This window comes from Sinohyriopsis cumingii, chromosome 9 (genome assembly GCF_028554795.1).
Source record: "Sinohyriopsis cumingii isolate HCF-2022 chromosome 9, ASM2855479v2, whole genome shotgun sequence".
NCBI classification, from domain to species: Eukaryota; Metazoa; Mollusca; class Bivalvia; order Unionida; family Unionidae; genus Sinohyriopsis; species Sinohyriopsis cumingii.
Genome location: NC_142969.1, coordinates 80,227,019 through 80,252,318, shown reverse-complemented (window position 1 = coordinate 80,252,318; position 25,300 = coordinate 80,227,019). Strand labels below are relative to the sequence as shown.

The 25,300-nt window shown below is 37.3% G+C and overlaps 2 protein-coding genes across 5 annotated transcripts in view; one reads left to right on the top strand and one right to left on the bottom strand.

Moving 5' to 3' along the window:
- Positions 1-14,382, bottom strand: part of LOC149792104 (aspartyl aminopeptidase-like) — a 148,116-nt gene extending 133,734 nt beyond the window's left edge. Inside the window, exon 1 of the mRNA XM_089970623.1 lies at positions 14,290-14,382. Coding sequence (XP_089826749.1) covers positions 14,290-14,367 — 78 coding nt within the window. The 5' untranslated portion in view covers positions 14,368-14,382. The remainder of the gene's footprint in view (positions 1-14,289) is intronic.
- A 36-nt stretch (positions 14,383-14,418) lies between these two features.
- Positions 14,419-25,300, top strand: part of LOC149792103 (uncharacterized) — a 34,971-nt gene continuing 24,089 nt past the window's right edge. Inside the window, exons 1-3 of one of the 4 annotated variants that reach the window (XM_089970631.1) lie at positions 14,419-14,502; positions 16,620-16,813; positions 22,083-22,180. In XM_089970631.1, coding sequence (XP_089826757.1) covers positions 14,498-14,502; positions 16,620-16,813; positions 22,083-22,180 — 297 coding nt within the window. In that variant the 5' untranslated portion in view covers positions 14,419-14,497. Of the gene's footprint in view, positions 14,844-15,049; positions 15,716-16,619; positions 16,814-22,082; positions 22,181-25,300 lie in introns of those variants that run through there. The other 3 variants (XM_089970629.1, XM_089970630.1, XM_089970632.1) reach the window with 3 other exon arrangements.

The window sequence follows — 25,300 nt, the reverse complement described above, 5'->3', positions numbered from 1 at the left end:
CTACTATAGGACTGTTACTGAATAACGTGTGTTATTGAAGGTGTGTTACTGACTAAGGTGTGCTACTGAAGGACTGTTACTGAATAACGTGTTATTGAAGGTTTGTTTCTGAATAATGTGTGTCACTAAAAGATTGTTCCTAAATGACGTGTTATTGAAGGTTTGTTACTGAATAATGTGTGCTACTGACGGACTGTTACTGAAGAACGTGTCATTGAAGGTTTATTACTGAATGTGTGCCACCGAATGACTGTTACTGAATAACGTGTGCTATTGAAGGTTTATTCCTAAATAATGTCTGCTACTGACGTACTGTTACTGAATAACGTGTGTTACTGAAGGTTTGTTAGTGAATAAGGTGTGATACTTAAGGGCTGTTACTTTATAACGTGTTATTGAATGTTTGTTACTGAATAATGTCTGCTACTGAAGGACTATTACTGAATAACGTGTGTTGTTGAAGATTTGTCACTGAATAACGTGTGCTACTGAAAGACAGTTACTGAATAACGTGTGTTATTGAAGGTTTGTTACTGAATAATGTGTGCTACTGATTGACTGTTACTGAATAAAGTGTGTTACTGAAGGTTTGTTACTGAATAAGGTCTACTACTTAAGGGCTGTTACTGAATAACATGTGTTATAGAAGGTTTGTTACTGAATAATGTGTTATACTGAAGGAATGTTACTAAATAACGTGTGTTACTGAAGGTTTGTTACTGAATAAGGTGTCCTACATAAGGACTGTTACTAAATATCGTGTGTTATTGAAAGTTTGTTACTGAATAATGTGTGCTACTGAAAGACTGTTACTAAAAAACGTGTGTTAATGAAGGTTTGTTAATGAATAATGTGTGCTACTGAGGGACTGTTACTAAATAACGTGTGTTATTGAAGGTTTGTTACTGAATAATGTGTGCTACTTAAGGACTGTTACTGAATAAAATGTGTTACTGAAGGTTTGTTACTGAATAAGGTGTACTACTTAAGGGCTGTTACTGAATAACGTGTTATTAAAGGTTTTGTTACAGAATAATGTCTGCTACTAAAGGACTGTTACTGAATAACGTGTATTATTGGAGGTTTGTTACCGAATAATGTGTGCTACTGAAGGACTGTTACTGAATAACGTGTTTTATTGAAGCTTTGTTACTGAATAATGTGTACTACTTAAGGACTGTTACTGGATGACGTGTGGTATTGAAGGTTTGTTACCGACTAACGTGTGCTAATGAAGGACTGTTACTGAATAACGTGTGTTATTGAAGGTTTGTTACTGAATAATGTGTGCTACTGAAGGACTTCTGAATAACGTATGTTATTGAAGGTGTGTTACTGAATAAGGTGTGCTACTGAAGGACTGTTACTGAATAACGTGTCAATGAAGGTTTGTTTCTGAATAATGTGTGTTACTAAAAGACTGTTCCTAAATGACGTGTGTTATTGAAGGCTTGTTACTGAATAATGTGTACTACTGAAGGACTGTTACTGAATAGCGTGTGTTATTGAAGGTTTGTTACTGAATAATGTTTGCTACTGATGGACTGTTACTGAATAACGTGTGTTGCTGAAGGTTTCTTACTGAATGTGTGCTACTGACGAACTGTTACTGAATAACGTGTGCTATTGAAGGTTTGGTACTGAATAAGGTGTGCTACTTAACGGCTGTTACTGTATAACGTGTTATTGAAGGTTTGTTGCTTGAATAATGTGTGCTACTGAAAGACTATTATTGAATAACGTGTGTTGTTGAAGATTTGTTACTGAATAATGTGTGCTACTGAAGGACTGTTACTAAATAACGTGTGTTATTGAAGATTTGTTACTGAATAATGTGTTCTACTGAAGGACTGTTACTGAATAAAATGTGTTACTGAAGGTTTGTTACTGAATAAGGTGTACTACTTAAGGGCTGTTACTGAATAACGTGTTATTAAAGGTTTTGTTACAGAATAATGTCTGCTACTAAAGGACTGTTACTGAATAACGTGTATTATTGGAGGTTTGTTACCGAATAATGTGTGCTACTGAAGGACTGTTACTGAATAACGTGTTTTATTGAAGCTTTGTTACTGAATAATGTGTACTACTTAAGGACTGTTACTGGATGACGTGTGGTATTGAAGGTTTGTTACCGACTAACGTGTGCTAATGAAGGACTGTTACTGAATAACGTGTGTTATTGAAGGTTTGTTACTGAATAATGTGTGCTACTGAAGGACTTCTGAATAACGTATGTTATTGAAGGTGTGTTACTGAATAAGGTGTGCTACTGAAGGACTGTTACTGAATAACGTGTCATTGAAGGTTTGTTTCTGAATAATGTGTGTTACTAAAAGACTGTTCCTAAATGACGTGTGTTATTGAAGGCTTGTTACTGAATAATGTGTACTGCTGAAGGACTGTTACTGAATAGCGTGTGTTATTGAAGGTTTGTTACTGAATAATGTTTGCTACTGATGGACTGTGACTGAATAACGTGTGTTGCTGAAGGTTTCTTACTGAATGTGTGCTACTGACGAACTGTTACTGAATAACGTGTGTCATTTAAAGTTTGTTACTGAATGTGTGCTACCGAATGACTGTTACTGAATAACGTGTGCTATTGAAGGTTTGGTACTGAATAAGGTGTGCTACTTAACGGCTGTTACTGTATAACGTGTTATTGAAGGTTTGTTGCTTGATTTTTGTTGTTGTAGTTGTAGGGTTTAACGCCATTTTTCAGCACAAGATAGGCTATACATGGCGGCCAGTATAACTGGTGGAGGAAGAACCCTGGAAAACCCAGGGAAGAACCACCGACCCACGAGAAGCTACTGGCAGGCTTTCCCACGTACCCACGCTAGCCGAGCCTTGGACTCGAACACACGCAGACAGAGGTGAGATGGCAGTGATCCGGAACGGTGAGCGCTTTAGACCACTCGGCCACTCGGGGCCCCTTGTTGCTTGAATAATGTGTGCTACTGAAAGACTATTATTGAATAACGTGTGTTGTTGAAGATTTGTTACTGAATAATGTGTGCTACTGAAGGACTGTTACTAAATAACGTGTGTTATTGAAGATTTGTTACTGAATAATGTGTTCTACTGAAGGACTGTTACTGAATAACGTGTGTTACTGAAGGTTTGTTACTGAATAATGTGTGCTACTGATGTACTGTTACTGGATGACGTGTGTTACTGAAGGTTTGTAACTGAATAATATGTGCTACTGAAAGACTGTTACTGAATAACGTGCGTTATTGAAGGTTTGGTACTGAATGACGTGTGCTACTGAAGGACCGTTACTGAATAATGTGAGCCACTGAAGGACTGGTACTGAAGAAAATGTGTTACTGAAGGTTTGTTACTGAATAAGGTCTACTAATTAAGGGCGGTTTGGTCACACTAGAGCGCATCCCATTTGAGCGCCGCTCAGTGAGGCGCTGAAAAATTATTCTTTGTCATCAGGGCTAATCACATTAGGGCGCAGAAAAATCTCACTAGATCGCATTCACAATAGGGCGCGGAGAGAAAGAATTAAGTTCAACAAGATTGAATTGCCATCACGTTTGATGTGTTATATATATTATAATATGTACAAAAACGGCGGTCTCGTCACTATTAGAAAATAATTATTAGACAGAAACCAGAGAACCATCAATACACATAATTTTATAGAACTATTATACCTTACACCGGCTTATTCTTTTTTGTACGTAAATAAAGAAGTAGATTAAAAAAATGTAATGCAAATTAAAATATATAAAGTGGTCATTCATAGCACAAACACGAAATTACATGAATAAAACAATATAGATACATATGTAACACAAATGTGGAATGTCTACCAGGTCAACCTAAGAACGAACAATCATTGCGAGGGATGGCATAACCGCTTTAATCGTCTGGTCAACAAACGTCATCCGAACATCTGGCGTCTACTTACAGCAATTCGTGACGAGCAGGCAAGTTCCGCCGTTACACGACTGCAAATCACTGCAGGACAAGAAGTGGTACGTCCAAACAAGAAATATTTGGACATTGAAAAACGCATTCAGAGACTGACGGTAATGTACAACGATGGGAGCATTGATGCTATTGAACTGATAACTGGTTTTAGCCATATTCTGAATCAACCCATTTAAAATAAATATAACGTTACAGTTAGCAAATGTGTTTTTCATTCTGAATCAACCCATTTAAAATAAATATAAGTTATAGTTAACAAATGTGTTTTTCTTTGTTCGCGCTCTAGTGATACTAGTTCTTCGCGCTCTAATGGGATGCGCCCTAATAAGATTAGCTCTAATAGGACAAAAATATTTTTTGCGTTCTAGTGTGATAAGCTCTAATGGTTTGCGCTCTAATGAGACGTTACCTTAAGGGTTGTTACTGAATAACATGTGCTATTGAAGGTTTGTTACTGAATAATGTGTGATACTGAAGGAATGTTACTAAATAACGTGTGTTACTGAAGGTTTGTTACTGAATCAGTGTGTCTTGGGCAAAAGTCGTCTGGCAGAGCCCATCCCTCTCCAGACCAAGGAGTTGCCAGAAGGGTATGTAATACATCGTCCAGCTGCCTTAGGGTCTCCACTCCGGATTTTCTTTTAGGGTTTACTCCCTTAGCCTTTGGCTAACCAAAGCCGACCTGCAAGGCAGCAGAAGACCCGTGGATGGGCGGGTGCGTCCATTTCCTGGGCAGATAAAGCATCTGCCACTGCCCACCATCTGCCACTGCCCACCAAAGCCCTGGTAAACCACTGTGGGACAGTCAGCATTGGAGGGCGTAACATCACCAACCTCCGCTTTGCAGACGACATTGATGGGCTGGCAGGCAGTGAAGACGAGCTAGCCACCTTAGTGAAGAACCTGGATGAAACATCTTCCAGATTTGACATGGAGATAAGCACTGAGAAGACAAAACTGATGACAAATAGTGGCAAACACATCTCAGCCAAGATTAAAGTCAGAGGACATGAACTGGAAACAGTGAGCCAGTTCAAATATCTTGGTTTCATAATCACTGAAGAGGGATCAAGAGCAGCACAAACAATGGCAGCTTTGTCAAAGCTAAGACCCATCTTGAGAGACAAGAATATCTGTCTGAAAACTAAAATCAGACTATTGCGAGCTCTAGTCATCTCAGTCTTTTTGTACTCATGTGAGGCATGGATCCTGACTGCAGAATTACAACGAAGAATCCAAACACTTGAAATGAGATGCTACAGAACCATCCTTTGCATCTCTTACATGGACCACATCACAAATGAAGAAGTGCGTAACACCATCAGGCGCGAAGTAGGCCATTATGAGAACCTCCTCACCACCGTCAAAAAGAGAAAGCTGAAATGGTATGGCCATGTCACTAAAGCCAACAGTCTATCCACAACACTCCTGCAGGGCAGCGTCCAGGGTGGCAGAAGGAGAGGTAGACAGAGAAAAAAGTGGACTGACAACATCACAGAATGGACCAGGAAAAGTTTTGCGGAGACACAGACATTGGCACATGATCGAGACAAGTGGAGGGAACTGGTGAGATGTTCAGCACAGTGCCTCAACGACCACACTAGGTCATGAGACTGATGATGATATGATGATGATGATGATGTTACTGAATAAGGTGTCCTACATAAGGGCTGTTACTAAGTAAAGTGTGTTATTGAAGGTTTGTTACTGAATAATGTGTGCTACTGAAAGACTGTTACTAAATAACGCGTGTTATTGACGGTTTCTTAATGAATAATGTGTGCTACTGAAAGACTGTTACTAAATAACATGTGTTAATGAAGGTTTGTTAATGAATAATGGGTGCTACTGAAGGACTGTTACTAAATAACGTGTGTTATTGACGGTTTGTTACTGAATAATGTGCGCTACTGAAGGACTGTTACTGGATGACGTGTGTTACTGAAGGTTTGTTACTGAATAAGGTGTACTACTTAAGGGCTTTTACTGAATAACGTGTGTTATTGAATGTTTGTTACTGAAAAAGGTGTACTACTTACGGACTGTTACTCAATAACGTGTGTTACTGAAGGTTTGTTACTGAATAAGGTGCACTGCTTAAGGGCTGTTACTGACTAACGTGTGTTACTGAAGGCTTGTTACTGAATAAGGTGTGCTACTGAAGTACTGTTACTGAATAACGTGTGTTATTGAAGGTTTGGTACTGAATAATATGTGCTACTGAAAGTTTGTTACTGAATAAGGTGTGCTACTGAAGGACTGTTACTGAATAACGTGTGTTATTGAAGGTTTGTTACTGAATAGTGTGTGCTACTGAAGGACTGTTACTAAATAACGTGTGTTACTGAAGGTTTGTTACTGAATAAGGTGCACTACTTAAGGGCTGTTACTGGATGACGTGTTATTGACGGTTTGTTTCTGAATGACCTTGTTGAAGATCTGCTATAGAAGAGACAATAAAGAAAGTATTACGAACAAAACAAAGCGGTGAACAATAATTTCCGAAAAATTGTACTCACAGTGGACTTAGTCCAAGTCTATGTTAATGCAAATAGCTCAGGTCTTCAGAAAATTTGTGTTTCGTTAACTCTGAGTTCTGGACCAGGACTCACTTTTTTAAATTCCGGTTTTGGGCATAGGACTCTCAGTTTCTAAACTTGTGTCAGAATTTAGTAATTACGATATTAATAAATTTTACAAGTACAAAATGCATATTAAAATCGTTTGGAATGCACAAATTAAATAAATGTAATCACAAATATTAATAAATTAAATGTTCTATCATGTTTTAATTTACACTAAAATAACAGCAATTCGAACAATAGCAGACACAACCAAATGATCTGATTCACTTTCAGATTTCTGAAAGCGCATCTCTATTGCCTAATTCAAATGTCACCAGAACATGACCCCTAAGCGGTCACTGTCAGAACCACTTAGGACTGTGGAGATCTGAGTTTAATCAGATTGTCATTTTCTTTGCCGCTCTCGAAGATGTAAGCAGAATCAAACCTAATTAGTAGCCCTTCAATGTACCCATTTCTACATTCTACATTAATGATGGTCTCGAAGTCCAAAATAGGCCTCAAGCGCTAGCCTCGGATGCTTACCGAACATCAGACAAATTGGCTTTTATCCAAGATAAGCCTCAAGCGCTAGCCTAAAATGCTTATCAGACAGATTGGCTGGTATCCTATATCGTCATACTTTGTAGCATGATAAGCAGGGATGAAACGAGCGATATACGACTTCCAGTCAACTTTATGGTTGTTCTAATGTCCAACATGCCCAGGAAAATTGGTTACAACACTGCACCATTTAGTTTCACGTGAGGTGATAAGGTGCTCTACGGGTCTTTCCTATATGAGTGTGCTCTCAAAGTTTCGTCCCTGGGCACTGTATCCTTTCTGGGAATTCTTAGCGTACAACAATGTTTTCCAAACAAACGCGTGCAGTAGTCTTTGCATTATGGTTTCGAGCCGGTACATTTCAGGTATATATTGTGATATGGTCTGTCATCACAAGGATATTTTCATAACCACCCTTGGACTTCTCAAATGAAAGAAATCAAGACAGTCCAATTCCATCGATATGTGGGTCTGTACTGTGACCTGGCGATCTCATTCGTGTGCAAAGAGGACAGATTTTAAGTTAATGTACTACGTCTGTCTTAAGTCCAGGCCAATACAATCTTCACTTAACCAGATACAAGATTCTGTCGCGACCTTGGTTACGACCATCATCCTGTAGTCCTTTGAAAGCCTCCGCCGACTGCTTCCGTCATAACAGACCTGCCACGTGGTCTCAACGTGTCTTCCTTCTCTCCGATTCTCGGGTGTCGCCTCTCCCTCCCACCCGGAAAGCATCCTCAAGAAGCCTTCGTTCACAATCCAACTTAGAATTTCCCTGAAATTCCTTTCCCTTTTTTTTTCTTCTTTCTTTTTTTTTTAACGAGCGCACTACTTCGGCACTCGTAGCGCAGTCAATGTCTTCCAACTTCCCTATGATCTGCTCTCGTCAACGTCCAAACATGTACTAACGAAAAGATGAACTCAGATTTGAATCTCTCGTTTCCAATTGGCTACGGTCCGGTCTGTTTGAAAACTGCCCATAGGTAATTTCTCACTTACCGGTCGCACTGGATCGTCGGCCGAGACATCGCTGACTGAGTACAAGCAAACAACGGTGTCCCGACGAAGAATTCCTTTTGAAGTAAGCCGCAAGCAGGGCCGTTACGTAACAGCTACACAACCGACATGCAGTTTCTTCGTCCAGAATCGGGCCTATAATCGAAACCTTACGTAATACGTATTATCATATCCAGGTGCTGTTGAATAAAATTAATGTATATTTTTTTAAACAGAATATAGTCGATTCATTCAGCTTCTCAATGTAGTCACGTGACTGATGTGTGTTATTAGCCTCTTCTCAATGTAGTCACGTGACTGATGTGTGTTATTAGCCTATGATGGCACTTGTAGTATGACCATGATGACCTAATAAAAGTTGTATTGCTCTGAGAACAACGTCTGGTTTTATCTGCCTGTTAAGCAGCTGACTGGTATGTCATCTACTAGTGGACAATATATTAACAGGTGCTCTCACTACAAAGTAACTATAAGAAAATATGTGTATACATGAACCGGAACATCAGCAAATTTTCTCCACAGCGTGAAACTTCGCCACATTATTGTTTGATTCTAAAACAGCTACATCATACACTGAATCGCCAATTGTTGATTGAAATCAATATTCTCAATAAATTATACATCTCTTTGTGTAGAGTCCTTGTGAATTGACCTTGCAAATGTTAAGAGATGATCAAGATGGAATAATGAGTTTCACCCTATCACGAAATTTTGTTTACCCACATCACAGACATTATTTATTCATTTCTTATACTGTTCTGATTTGACAATCTTGATATCAGGGTTCATGATGCTTAACATAATCGTGTAACTCATTTTCTTTTGTTAAGTATTTTAAAATACCTTTTCTGATTTTTGCAAAGAACAATACACTTTGTATTTTCTTGTGTGTCATTTTATAACACAAATAGCTTGTACCACACATTTCTGCCATATAAACTAATAAATGAACACAGATTACCTCGTTTCACTAATACTGTTGCTTTTATGTTAAACTCACGAAATATTTTCATCACCTTCAAACTGGAATATTCAATACACTACAACCTTTCGTCATTATAAATATTTTATAAATAAAACTTTCAATATTACGCATGACAATATATTAGCACCATTCAGACCATCGTGCAGAAGGTACATTTAATAAATAAATAAATAAATAAATTGTTGTTGTGGGGTTTAACGCCATTTTTCAGCACACCATAGGCTATACATGGCGGCCAGTATTAATGGTGGAGGAAGAACCCGGAAAAACCCCAGAAAGAACGACCGACCCACGAGAAGCTACTAGCAAGCTTTCTCACATACCCACATTGGCTGAATCTTAGACTCGAACCGCTGCAGACAGAGGTGAGATGGCAGTGATCCGTAACGCAGAGCGCTTTAGACCACTCGGCCACTCGGGGCCCCAATAAATAAATAAATAAATAAAAAAAAAGAATGAAAAAGTGGTTTGACGTGTTAAGAAGCGCAAGCGCAATATCGGGTTTAGGCGGCCGAAGCATCGGAACTGTGGGGCAATAAAAAAAGAAAAGAGGTCAGATATTCAAAAGTTGAAGAAACGGAGGGAAGGAAAAGGAGGGGCCAAGATCATGTTAACATTGGGCACTCTATGGCGAAAACTTAGTGCCACAATGCGCTTGCACAGGAAGCCGTTTCCAGAGGTGCGCCAAACTAAACAAAGGGCGCAAAAATCAGGGTCCTACTAAATACTGCTAAGCCCGACAAAGCCAGACAAAGCCCGACAAAGTCTGACAAAGCCTAACAAAGCCCGACAAAGCCTGACAAAGCCTAACAAAGCCAGACAAAGCCTAACAAAGCCATGTTAAATCAAATAAAAAATGCGTATTTATATTTTTAATTATATTGATGAATAAATTAACAAAGCCGAAAAACTAGTTTTCAACATATTTATGCAAAATTATATGACCGAAAATTCGAAAACAGAGTACAAATTCAAAATTGAATAATGGCAAAGTATAACAAAATCTTACGTAAACTGTTTATTACCGTATCCATTGTTCATTGAACTTATCGAAAGAAAGTGCAATTTTTTCAATATTTACTAATCACACAAAGCCAGACAAAGTCATACAAAGCGTAACAAATCCTCACAAAGCCTGACAGTCATAAAAGTCATTTTAGACAAGTGTATTTTTATTGTAAACTATATTGACGAATAAATTAACAAAACTGAAGGATTAGTTTTCAACATAATTATGCCAAATTAAATAGCCAATAAAATTTGGCGGCAAAGTTCGAATTAGAATAATAAGAAAATCGTATGTAAAATGTTTATTGTAAGTTTAAAAACGTTTCTTTCCTTGTACTGAGTTAAATATATAATAAAAAAAAACAATGATCATAGACAAAGCAAACATTTTCTAGTTATGTTATATTTATTGACATAAAGTATGTGTCAACACTATTATCAAATATTTTTAGAATGTTACAATATTGTACAAATAATAAAAAGAAAATATTTGAGAAAATGCAAGATTTAATATTTAACGTAATTCACAATAATTATATATGTATTTGCGCGTCTTTGCTGTGTTTAGTAGGACCGATACGTCTTGGGGACGAATGGTATTGGGCGCGGCATTGCCCATAGTCAAAGAAACAACACGATTATAATTACAACTGGTAACAGCGACAACTTATGTAAATGGGTATACCAAAACAAAATATTATATCCTTGCTATTATTTGTAGAAAATTATAATTATCTCGAGAAAGAAAAAAGAAAATATTTAAAATCGCCAAATGTCTTTCTCTCCCAGTGCGCACGTCGAGATGGCACTAAACTCTTAAGGGGAAGCTGAGAAAATAATAGCATAAGAAGTGGCACAGGAAGAGATCAGGATGGAAGGAGAAGGAAGAAAAGAAGAAATCGTATATTAGAATAAAGAAGGCATTTATTACAAGCCAAATTAACATATATTTCCGTATTTATGTCATATTTAAATTGTTTTAAATTATGAAATACCATTTTTATGATGTCTTCTTATTTAGTACAAAATGCTGAACATGGATTTGGCAACGGCCAATCAAATCTACAATGAATAATCACAGATTCTAAAGTGGTTACATATTTTAAACTGTTCCTTTGCGCTGAGTTAAATCGATAATAAATAAGAAATAACGATCATAGACAAAGCAAACATTTTCTAATTCTTTCTCTGAGTCCTTGTCGCCCGGCACCGTGTTTTTTGATTTGGCTTTTTTGCCAATTTTGGGGCTTTCAACACAGTGTACATGCCGTCAGAGGACGTGACCGCTTTGTTAATTTAAGGTGTGATTTTTTCAAAAATGTCATGAATATATCGTCTTTTTCTTCCTCAGATTTGGAATTCCATGATAATTTAATTATTTTACATCTGGAGAATTTTGTGTTGAGGATATAGTTCCTGGTCCCGTAAAGAGATCGGCGGAGGTCGACGAGCTGGACCTTGATCAGTTCATATATTTTTTCTATGAGTTCGTTCGTTTTCCTTGGTTGCCAATTGAGTAAGACCTTTAACCTGTTGTTCATGCTTTCCGTATTATTATTAGTCCAAAGTTGGTCATCACCGGATACAACATGTTTTGCTTTTTTCTCTTCAACGTATCTTTCGTAATAGACCAAAAAATCTCCGTGATTATTTTCAGTCAATTTAGTTTTCAAGATTTGGTTACGTTCGTCAAAAGTTGCTGAGTTATTGGCTGTGGCAACACCATTTGATCCAAATATCATTTCAACGGTCATTTGACGGATAAGATTGTCTTTGATGTGTTTCGTGCACAGCTTTCTTTGGCAATCAGGGAAAGCCAGATCAATAGCGTTGACCACTGCCTTCTCATCGTCAGTCCCCATTAGTATCTCCACATTTTTAAGTTCAATACCTAGCACACCTCTGAGATGGGAAAAGAACCGGAAATAGTTCTGTTGACGACCGTCCCAATGGAGCATCAATGGTCCCAACAAAATTGGCGCATCGCCTGTTACCTTCCGCAGCACTTTATGCGATTTGTATACTGTGGTTGTTACGAAACATTTCCCAAGGGAAAATGTTCTGTCAATGCCAACCACACCTGCTCCGGACTCTAAAAACGATTTAAAGTCGGCCAGTTGTGCTTCTGTGTAGCAGATAATGGCAGGAAGAGCGTTGTCTCGGGAATGAATAACTTCAGCTACGTAAGGATGATGTTCACTCGTCATTCTCAAAACATCCAGTAACTCGTCGGCAACATTATGCGAGCTTCCTTTGGTTATCTTCTCCGCTTTTATTCCTGCTTTAATATTCTGACACTGTCTGAGATCACGCGGATAATCTACAGACATATTATGGGATGGATCAGTCATCCTGGCGTACAGATCTGTCGGTTTCTGGTGTTCTGCAAGTTCTCTAATTTTATCCATAACCTGTGGATTCGTTCTTGCATATATGGGTTTTAGTATAGTAAGCATTTTACTATTTTCATTTGCTAATTTATGACAAGTGTGCTTCTGTCAATACGGTCAAAAGTTTTTTCATGATCAAAATAATAACGATAATAATAATAATAATAATAATAATTACCGTATTTAGCCTGTTCATTGCACTTTCATAGTTGTACACTCCACCGTCGGCTGTACGACTGCACATACGACATTCATATGGGTATTGTCCAGAAATAGTTTTTAAATCATCAATTGTCAAACCATCACACTTTGCGTGCATCCAACACTTGCAATTATCACAAGCAAGGGATCCAACACCACAATTGAGTCCACATAAAGCACAGGGCCAGTTCGTCTTTTGTCTTTTTCGAGCAGAAGCACTAGGCATGGTGTATGTTAAATATAAACAAGAAATATATTTCAGAGAGATGTAAATGATATCTAATGACGCTAACACTTAGTAAATTGTTGAATGATAAACCAATATGTACGTGTCCCCTAGTATAAATAGGTATCATATGGCATGATTTTAATTGGCTAGTTTTTCAAATGTATACAGGTGTTACAGTTTGGGGATTAACTACCGAAGCCGTCAAACGCAATGCCTAATTAAACGATTTGCGGTGCTTTTTTGAACATAACAAATGTTGTTTTTTTTTTTTGATGTTGTTTTTCTTTCTCAACCATCTGTTGTTCATTTTACCATAACAGACTGACTTCTGTTTGACGATTTACGTCAACAAAGACACGAACCTGGCTTAACCAATTAAACAAAAGCCGATTGAGCAATTTTGGTTTTTACTAATAAATTGAGATCACTAAAGCCAATTGGCCATTATTATGAAAAACACATATGCATTCAGTCTTCACAAAACACACAAGTATATAATAATTCTCATCATATATTTATTAACATGAAATAAAGTGTATCAAGATTAAACTAACGAAGTTCATCTCAATTGTATTTTTCCTATTATAACATATATTAAAAAATTGAATGTTCTTTCCATAATCAGTCGAAGAACAATTTATAAAATTATGACAAACATTTCCAACATGATTGTGTCATATTTTATTAATACTTTATGTTTGTTTGAAATGCAAACTTTGTCGCCCAATTTTCGGTCATTTAAATCTGCAAGAATAAGTTGAAAATTAGTTTTTCGGCTAAGTTAATTTTTCTATCAATATAATGAACACTCTTTTTTTAATCTGACTTTGCGTGGCTTTGTTAGGCTTTGTCGGGCTTTGTCTGGCTTTGTTAGGCTTTGTCGGGCTTTGTTAGGCTTTGTCGGGCTTTGTCAGGCTTAGCAGTAATTAGTAGGACTGCAAAAATCACTCAAGCGAGCTAAATTAATGAAATAAAATGTTTGCTTTTTTACATGAGAATTTTTATATTTCATCAGAATTACTGTTCTTCTCTTCTCTTGCTTCCTTCGTCAGCGGGGTACGTCGACCTAATGAAATGTCAGTCGATGCAACAATATCGTAACAAACAGACCGTGCTGTTGTGAATAAGCCGTTTCCATATGGGAAATTTCCATATAGCAAATATACCTCAACTTTCGTGCCCATGACTAACAGGTAGACAAGTAGAGCTCCACTTTTTACAGACATGTAAGTAAATTACACATTACAAATCCAAAGAATAAGAAAGTGATGTCAGAAAGAAAAGTGGAGATCTACTTGTTTGTCTAGGTCGGGTTTTTCTTTTTTTCTGTCTGCTGTCAGAAAGAGAAAAAGAAGAAGAAAAAAAGCGGAGAACTACTTGTTGGATTAGGTCTACCCCGTGCCCTATCTCCACACCACTGATTAATGTGGTCTCATCGTTATCAAGTAGATGCATAATTTACATATCAAGGATTTCGAGTTTCCAAAAGACCACGATTCTGTTTGTCTAATTTGTATCATTTGGTGACTGGCTTCATTACGAGACAATCTGGATTAACTGAGGCCTATATCAACTTGTCACCTTTATGAGGTCCTTAAAATAATGTCATAATGTACCGAATTTATTTATCCAACCAGTCAGTTAAAAACAAATGGAGCATATCATTCACACTTCTTTCTTCCTAATTTGGTATCAGAACGATCGGTAATAAGCAGTAGGGCCCTAACGTAAACATTACTTCATCACCTGCAAGCAATTTGACTAGGTTTATTCTGTTTCGCCATATATGGTAATATGTATAGATAGCTGTGCTGTGCTATTTTGGGCGATATGTGTACAGTGCATAAAGACTGAACCAAAACAGAAGAACACATTACTCCATAATATATTGATGGGTAGGCCTGTTGGATGATTAGAGACCACGATGATCGGTTTTTGTTTTTATTTCTGAAAGAGACTTGAACTTCCTTGTGTATAGATGCTTGTATAGTCCGAATATATTTTCATGGTCTGAATTGTGAGCTCAGTTAACCTTAGAAGTTTTGTGGGATATTATTATATCCGGTAACTCTCTCTCTCTCTCTCTCCACCACACACACACACACACACACACATGCAGTTAATTTTATGGGTGCCCGCACACAGGGGCAAAGGGGAGGGGCGAATCCGTAAAACTGAATAGCTGACCACTACACGTTTGCCCCTCTTCCCAAAAATAATTATCTGCGAGCCCCTGGGTAACATCTTAAGTGAATTCAGACAATGCTTTTTACTGCTGACTTCCTTAAAGTGTTGGAAATTGGACACTGATTTTTCAAACTATATTTCACGTTTGGTAGGAATCACTATTGCAACTGGCAATTATCATGAATCTTGTGAATAAGGGTACTTTATTATCAAGGTCAAGTGACCTGTCCAGTAAAATAAGGTACTTTATTATGAAGGTCTACTAACCAGTCCTGTGAATAAGGGTACATTATTATGAAGGTCCACTGACCTGTCCAGTGAAGTGAGGTGAAAAGTATGTCTCAATCTTTCATGCAGTCATCAAGTCTTTGACTTTACTTTGCAGTACTGAAGATTTACATTGAACTAATCCTCTTAAGGTATATTTGAAGATTATCTCTTCAAAACACTCATTATGTCCAAAGATCAGGTATACTGTACTTTCCTCTCAAAATCTTGGTGTGTATACTAGTAATGACAGTCAATCACCACACTGAATAATGCAGCCCTCCTTGTGGAGAAAAGAAACAACTAAGTAATTCATGAAAGACCTGCCTGTTGTTTGTAACTGAGCTAAGTAAGTCATGAAAGACCTGCTTGTTGTTTGTAATTGAGCTAAGTAAGTCATGAAAGACCTGCCTGTTGTTTGTAATTGAGCTGCTAATGATTGTTTCAAGTGATGGCAAAAAAGTGGTGTGGTTTAACATTTTTATTTCGAATTTTTATTTCATTTTTCATTTTTTGTCAGAAGAAAATTGAGAACAAAAAATCAGTATCCAGCCAATTTTAGATGATAGGATAGCTTTAAACTTACTGAGAAATGTATGTTGTTCATCCTTCATGTTTTAAGATGACCATGACATCACTGTTAGGTTTGATTTCTGTGAATATGTGAGCAGAAGATCAGATAATTTGTGCTCTCAATTGTATTTGGCACTCTGGACAGTAGATGCCACTTGGATTTGTTTGATAGCAAAGTTGTATCAATATATTTAGCACTATACAGCAGTATTTGACAAAGTTGTATCTATAAGTTATATCTATGTAATGTATTTGTACAACAGAATCTGACAAAGCTATATGTGTTCTTTTACAGCAGAATTTCTGTATCACACAGATTTAAACTACTTATGTGTTGTCTTTGATGTTGATGTGCAGATATTGTTAGTTGCAGTGAATCACACTCATAAATCCCAATTTTATTTGAATTTCATTGATACATTAAAGCTAAAATTATTTAAAAAGTGCACATGAGTAGATCTGTAATAAATACAAAACTGCATTTGTGTTTTGTTTTATGTTGAGGGAAAGAACTAATTTGATTTGACTGACAGCCTTTTCATATCCTTATGCCATATCAAACTCATTCTCTCTGCTGACTCAAAACAAGTGTATAGTTCTGTTAATATATTTCATCAATATACATTATGAATTCTGTTTTTCTGTATTTTTATGACAAGTTCATTTTATTTTCACATTAGAATGGCTGATAGTGGAAATGAGACAGTTACAGGAGAGACAGACTTGGACTCTGTTGTAAGCCTAGAGGATGTCATGGTGAGAGACAGTCTACCAGATGAGGAAGCCACTATATTTAAGGCCATCCGTTATAATGACATAGAGATGATAGCACGACAGTTTCGAGATGGCGTGGATGTCAGCATAAAATATGATGGTACTCAGTGTTGCATATACATATAGGTACTCAGTGTTGCATATATATATATATATATATATATATATATATATATATATATATATATATATAGGTACTCAGTGTTATATATATATATATATATATATATATATATATATATATATATACAAAAATATTTAACACTGGCTTTGTGGCTAACTAGCCATTTATTAGTAATTAGTTAATTAGTTGGCCATGCACTAATGGTTAACTAGCCATGCATTAATGGTTATCAGAGATCTTGGAAACACTTAACTAGGCATATTTGGATACCATATTTTGATCTGGGATGCATAAAATCACTGAGGCGGGAGTCCTCCTTATGCATGTAATAGGTGTGTGGCAAAATTCAGAGACTTTCCAGTCCTGTTTCAGTCACAGGTGCTCGACACGAGCTTGATGTTGAGAGAGAAAAAAAACCAATAATCTAAAGCAAAAAAATCATACAGAGTGACAAAAATATCTTAGATTACACCCATAGCGCTGTAATATATATTATGATAGAGAGGGTCCTATGTCAGAACAGATCATGGGGGTTATCTAAGGTATTTTTTGTCACTCTGTGTGATTTTTTCCTTTAGATTATTGTGTTTTTTTTCTCAACATCAAGCTCGCATCGAGCACCTGTGGCCTCAGCCACCTGCTTTGTGGGAAAATGTGTTGATCAGTTAGCTGTGCTGATATATACAATGACATAATTCAGTGACTGAAAGACCCCTTGATGTACATACATGTTGCCGTTATAAGAGTACATAAAAAAGAACATGATGCAATAGCTGGGCGGCAAGTTCAAAGGCTTTGACTGGCGGACGGGTGGGATAATATACTGGTATTTACAGTGATTGAATCCAGAGTCAGAAAGACCCAGATATGTACATGTAGTCATTTATAAAAGTACATCAAATAAACAATTTCATCTTTCATTATTGTGTTCATTTCCGAATGTGTCGGAATAAGTAGTGCATGAAAATCAAGACATGTTGAGACTTAGACAAAATGCCATTCATAAATTTGGATAAATACTTTGGGGTTAAATGGCAAACTTACAAAGATTGTAACAAGATTCAGAAGAGTGCTAAAGCTGCTAGAATTGATAGTTCAAATGGGACAGTAGCTAAGTGTAAGAAAGTGTGTGATGCCTAGCTTAGTATTTGGAATATGTCCTTACTTGGATTGACAAAATTCAGTATCACTCTGATGGACGAACAAGAGCTATTTAAGAGGTACACATACTGACCATACCTTTTTTTAAAATGCCCCTCACCTTAGCCCAGTTAGTTCTAGTGTTGTAGCAAAATGTATTCATCAATACATCAGTAGCCAGGCCTAGCTTTGATATCAATTATGTTGACAAACAAACTCTTGCCCGTTCACAAGCATATGTTTTTATAGCCGATTGACCATTAACCCTTGTCCGAGTAAGGTAGCAACTATTAATTTCCTGCATGCTATCCTTTGGTGATAAAACATACAAACATGTGTTTTAAGATCAGAATTGGTGATCTGGATATATATTAACTGCCTCTTGTACACTATTTCATCATAAAATTAGTTTGAAACTAAGTGAACTAGTAGGCCTAACAGGAAATAATGGCGGACTTCGCTAAGACTGGTATGTACCAGTTTATTAGATTGTCTGGTCTCGTAAATCATCAGACAAGTATTTTCAGAAAAATATACAAATCATTGAAAGCAAAGCCAAAGTATTATTTTATTAAAGATTTCACTTTAAAATGCAAATTATGTAGGTCAGAAACATATGGGACAGTGCTATGTTGTGGAATTCACAAGATGCGCTTTAAGGTCTAAGCTGTTTTCCGACTTGACACATATTTGCGAAAATACGGAGAAAAAACCAGCAAAAATCAGATACTGTTTAACCATTGCCTAAAATTACTTCAAGGATTTAGACAAATAAATAAACCTTAAATTTGCAATCCTGTCAATGGACTGTTGTAAAGAAGCTGTATTAAAGTGAATGATTACATTACATAAACCTCTCCTTCTAAAAATAGATGCACTCACGTCTGTGTTGATTCTGTAGGAAAGACGTGACTGCAACTTTTGATGGTGGGACTCCTATTTTTACCAAAATGGGAGTCCTGGACTCCTTGTTTTAAAATCCTAGCGAGACCTCTGATTATCTAGCCATGAACTAATGGTTAATTACCCATGCATTAATGGTTAGCAAGCCATGCATTAGTGGTTAGCAAGCCATGCACTAATGATTATCTAGCCATGCATTAATCCTTAACTAACCATGCATTAATGCTGAACTACCCATGCATTAATGGTTAGCAAGCCATGCATTAATGGTTAGCAAGCCATGCATTAATGGTTATCTGGCCATGTGTTAATGCTTAACTAGCCATGTATTAATGCTTAACTAGCCATGCATTAATGATTATCTAGCCATGTATTAATGCTTAACTAGCCATGCATTAATGGTTAGCAAGCCATGCATTAATGCTTAACTACCCATGCATTAATGGTTAACTAGCTATGCATTAATGACAACTAACCATGTATTAATAATTAACTAGCCATGCATTAAAGATGCCTAGCCATGTATTAATGATTAACTTGCCATACATTGATGATAACTAGCTATGCATTAATGATAACTAGCCATGCATTAATGCTTAACTAGTTATGCATTAATGATAACTAGCCATGCATTAATGATTAACTAGCTATGCATTAATGATAACTAGCTATGCATTAATGATAACTAACCATGCATTAATAATTAACTAGCCATGCATTAAAGATGCCTTGCCATGCATTAATGATAACTAGCCATGCATTAATGATTAACTAGCCATGTTTTAATGTATAACTAGTCTCTTGATAAAGAATTTGCATGTAAATTAGATTGCACTCAATTATTAGGTATGAAAAGGGACACTCTAGTTCTAAATATGGACTAGCTGTCCAGTTCCATGAGGCAGTTTTAATTTAATAGTTGATTGTATCACTCAGTCAATCATTAGATTGTTCCAAGCGTCATATCTGTAATGCACTGTTAATTTAATCACTCAATCAGTCATTAAATAATTCCATGCATACCTATCCTTAATGCACTGTTAACTTACTCTCAATTTACTAAATAGTAAGGTACTGTATTTGAAAATTTTATTATTTTAAATACAATATTTATGTGATCTCTCTCTCTCTCTCATACATTTTCTTTTTGACTTACCCTGAAGTTATTCAAAGATTTTCAATTGACAAAAGAATCCATTGCACAAGGTACAGTTAATACAGCTTGTTAATTTTCTGTATAAAGATATACCAATAGAAAGTTATTGATATGAACAGTAAAAGATAGATCAGTAGAGAGTTCTTGATGGGAACAGTAAAGACAGACCCATAGCGAGTTTTTTATATTAATAGTAAAAGATAGATCAACAGATTTCTTGATATGAACAGTAAAGACAGACCAGTAGAGAGTTCTTGATATGAGCAGTAAAGACAGACCAGTAGAGAGTTCTTGATATGAGCAGTAAAGACAGACCAGTAGAGAGTTCTTGATATGAGCAGTAAAGACAGACCAGTAGAGAGTTCTTGATATGAGCAGTAAAGACAGACCAGTAGAGAGTTCTTGATATGAGCAGTAAAGACAGACCAGTAGAGAGTTCTTGATATGAGCAGTAATGACAGATCAGTAGAGAGTTTTTGATATGAATAGTAAAAGATCGATAAATAGAGAGTTCTTGATATGAACATTAAAGAGAGATCAATAGAGAGTTCTTGATATAAACAGTAAAGACAGACCAATAGTCAGTTCTTGATATGAATAGTAAAGACAGATCAATAGACAGTTCTTGATATGAACAGTAAAGACAGAGCAGTAAAGAGTTCTTGAAATGTTATTGTTGTTGTTGTTGTTGTTACATGGTTTAATGCCATTTTTCAGCACACAATAGGCTATACATGGCGGCCAGTATTAATGGTGGAGGAAGAACCCGCGAAAAACCCCGGAAAGAACCACCAACCCATGAGAATGTTCTTGAAATGAACAGTAAATATAAATCAATAGAGAGTTCATGAAATGAACAGTAAAGACAGATCAATAGAAAGTTCTTGAAATGAACAGTAAAAGATAGATCAGTAGAGAGGTCTTGATAAAAACAGTAAAGACAGATCAGTAGAGAGGTCTTGATATAAACAGTAAAGACAGATCAATAGAGAGTTCTTGATATGAACAGTAAAGACAGATCAATAGAGAGTTCTTGAAATGAATAGAAAAGATAGATCAATATAGAGTTCTTGACATGAACAGGAAAGGCAGACCATCTATTTTGATATGGTGATCACTCAAGCTATCATATCCTGTTGCCTATGGGCTCAGGGGTGATGAATAAACCTGATGTGCCCTCCTGCATATCCTACTGCCTGTGTTCTCAGGGGTACTGAATAAATCTGATGTGCCCTCCTACATATCCTGCTGCCTGTGGGCTTGGGGTGATGAATAAACCTGATGTTTCCTCCTGCATATCCTGCTGCCTGTGGGCTTGGGGTACTGAATAAATCTGATGTGCCCTCCTGCATATCCTGCTGCATGTGGGCTTGGGGTGATGAATAAACCTGATGTGCCCTCCTGCATATCCTGTTGCCTGTGGGCTTGGTGTGATGAATAAATCTGATGTGCCCTCCTGCATATCCTGCTGCATGTGGGCTTGGGGTGATAAATCTGATGTGTCCTCTTGCATATCCTGCTGTCTGTGGGCTTAAGGGTGATGAATAAACCTGATGTGCCCTGCAGCATATCCTGCTGCCTGTGGGCTTAGGGGTGATGAATAAACCTGATGTGCCCTCCTGCATATCCTGCTGCCTGTGTTCTCAGGGGTAATGAATAAACCAGATGTGCCCTTCTGCATATCCTAATGCCTGTGGTCTCAAGGGTGATGAATAAGTCTGATGTGCCCTTCTGCATATCCTAATGCCTGTGGTCTCAAGGGTGATGAATAAGTCTGATGTGCCCTTCTGCATATCCTTATGGGCAACTAATGGAGACGACCCATTTTGTTCATGGTACGATGATGATCCAAGATCTTGCTTTAAAATGTGCCATTTTATATCATTCTTATTTACCTTCTCATTTTATATCATTTTCTATATACCTTCTCATTTTAACCAATTTTCATTTATTGCAAAATCCTGATTTATGTCCAAATGTAATTATACTCTGTATCTATGCTTGATTGTAATAAATTTTGCTTTTAATTGTTTATCTCCCTTTCAGGCCCGAAATACCACTTGAAGTGTTCCACAATGACTCACAGGATAAGTATGAATGGTTACACACCACTGCATGTGGCTGTCCTGCATGCCCTTATAAAGGTAAAGGTCATATTGTTGTTTATATCTATATTTTCTGTAACTTCTGTTATATGACTTTATTTAATTTTCTTAATTTTTATTCATGGTTGTTGTTCTTGTTGTTGTTGTTGGGTTTAACGCCATTTTTCAGCACACGATAGGCTATGCATGGCGGCCAGTATTAATGGTGGAGGAAGAACCCGGGAAAACCCCGGGAAGAACCACCGACCCACGAGAAGCTACTGGCAAGCTTTCTCACATACCCACATTGGCCGAATCCTAGACTCGAACCCATGCAGACAGAGGTGAGATGGCAGTGATCCGTAACGGAGAGCGCTTTAGACCACTCGGCCACTCGGGGCCCCTTTATTCATGGTAGTAGACTATAGAATATTTTTTGTTATAAATTGTGTGCATAATTTGGCTCTGTAAAAACAATGCAAATCACATAGGATCTTTAAATATTTGTCGACATACATGTTGACAATAATAATAATCGTAATAATAAAGCTTAAAGTGGCGCCTATGGCATATTTTCTTATGACTGATGAGATATTGATGTTTTCAGAATAATTCTTTGGCTTCCCATAGGTTGCGTGAGGTCATGTGAATATAGTTAATCAAAAATCAATAGTGTATGTTGTCACAAGGCGTCTCTTGCGAACTACAGTTGCAGTATATGGTGTATATAAGGAGAAAATTAAGCATTCAGTTTCTTTCCGATTTCTAGAGTCATTCACACTGTTTGTGTTCCTGATGTAAGTCTGCAGTTGTGTTTTATGTTGAACTTAGATATTTTTTGAGAAGAAAAACATTTGTTTGGACTGTTTAGTGGTTATAGACAATGCTCATTATTTGGGGGGCCCGGAGTGGCCGAGTGGTCTAAAGCGCTGTCCGTTACGGATCACTGCCACCTCGCCTCTGCCTGCGTAGGTTCGAGTCTCGGATTCGGCCAATGTGGGTATGTGAGAAAGCTTGCCAGTAGCTTCTCTAGGGTCGGTGGTTCTTTCCGGGGTTTTCCCTGGTTCTTCCTCCACCATTAATACTGGCCGCCATATACAGCCTATCATGTGCTGAAAAATGGCGTTAAACCCTACAACAACAACAACAACAACATTATTTGGAGATAAAAATTATTCATGAACTGTTATAAATTATTTGAAAGAATCAGTATTGAAAATTATAAGGGACTTCTCATTCGTTTAGGACTTTCAAAGACCTTTATAAGGACAAATTTGGATTCACTTCATTATATTATAAGTTCCTCATATTTTTTCATTTATGATTTTAATAATTAAATTGTTTGTTAAGTTGTTGGTTTTGCTTCTTTTCTGTGTCTTAAGTTTGTGATGATAGAGTCGTAACAATATACACACCGCTTCATATGGTTGTTGTTGTTGTAGGGTTTAATGCCATTTTTCAGCACATGATAGGCTATACATGGCGGCCAGTATTAATGGTGGAGGAAGAACCCGGGAAAACCTCGGAAAAAACCACCAACCCACGAGAAGCTACTGGCAAGCTTTCTCACATACCCACATTGGCTGAATCCGAGACTCAAACCCACGCAGAGAGAGGTGATATGGCAGTGATCCGTAACGCAGAGCACTTTAGACCACTCAGCCACTCTGGGCCCCCATATGGCTGTCCTGCATGCCTTTATAGACACACTACCTAGATACTTACAGGACACATTGGCTATTCTGCATACACGTACATGACAGTGTTTATTCTGCATACACTTACATGATACACTGGCTATTCAGAATAGTTACATGACACTGGTTATTCAGCAGACTTATATGACAGTGTCTTTTCTGCATGCACATACAAATTAGTGGCTATTAAGCATAGTTACATGACACTGGCTATTCAGCAGACTTACATGACACTGGCTATTCAGCAGACTTACATGACACACTGGCTATTCAGCAGACTTACATGACACACTGGATATTCAGCAGACTTACATGACATGGGCAATTCAGCAGACTTACATGACACTGGCTATTCAGCAAACTTACATGACATGGGCAATTCAGCAGACTTACATGACACTGGCTATTCAGCAAACTTACATGATACACTGGCTATTCAGCAGACTTACATGACACACTGGTTATTCAGCAGACTTACATGACACACTGGCTATTCAGCATACTTACATGACTGGCTATTCAGCATACTTACATGACAGTGTCTATTCTGCATACACTTACATGACACACTGGCTATTCAGCATAGTACTTACACGACACACTGGTTATTCAGCAGACTTTCATGGCACTGGCTATTCAGAATACTTACATGACAATGGCTATTCAGCATACTTACATGACACACTGGCTATTCAGCATACTTACATGACACAATGTCTATTCTGCATACTCTTATATGACACACTGGCTATTAAGCATACTTATATGACAGTGGATATTCTGCATATAGTTACATGATACACTGGCTATTCAGCATAGTACTTACATGACACACTGGCTATTCAGAATACTTACATGACACACTGGCTGTTCAGAATACTTACATGACACTGGCTATTCAGAATACTTACATGACACACTGGCTATTCAGAAAACTTACATGACACTGGCTATTCAGAAAACTTACATGACACACTGGCTATTCAGCATACTTACGTGACACACTGGCTATTCAGCAGACTTACATGGCACACTGGCTATTCAGCAGACTTACATGGCACACTGGTTATTCAGCAGACTTACATGGCACACTTGCTATTCAGAATACTTACATGACACACTGGCTGTTCAGAATACTTACATGACACTGGCTATTCAGAATACTTACATGACAATGGCTATTCAGCAGACTTACATCGCACACTGGCTATTCATCAGACTTACATGACACACTGGCTATTCAGCAGACTTACACACTCACTACTCAGCATACTTACATGACACACTGGCTATTCAGAATACTTACATGACACACTGGCTATTCAGAATACTTACATGGCACACTGGCTATTCAGCATACTTACATGACATTGGCTATTCAGCAGACTTACATCGCACACTGGCTATTCATCAGACTTACATGACACACTGGCTATTCAGCAGACTTACACACTCACTACTCAGCATACTTACATGACACACT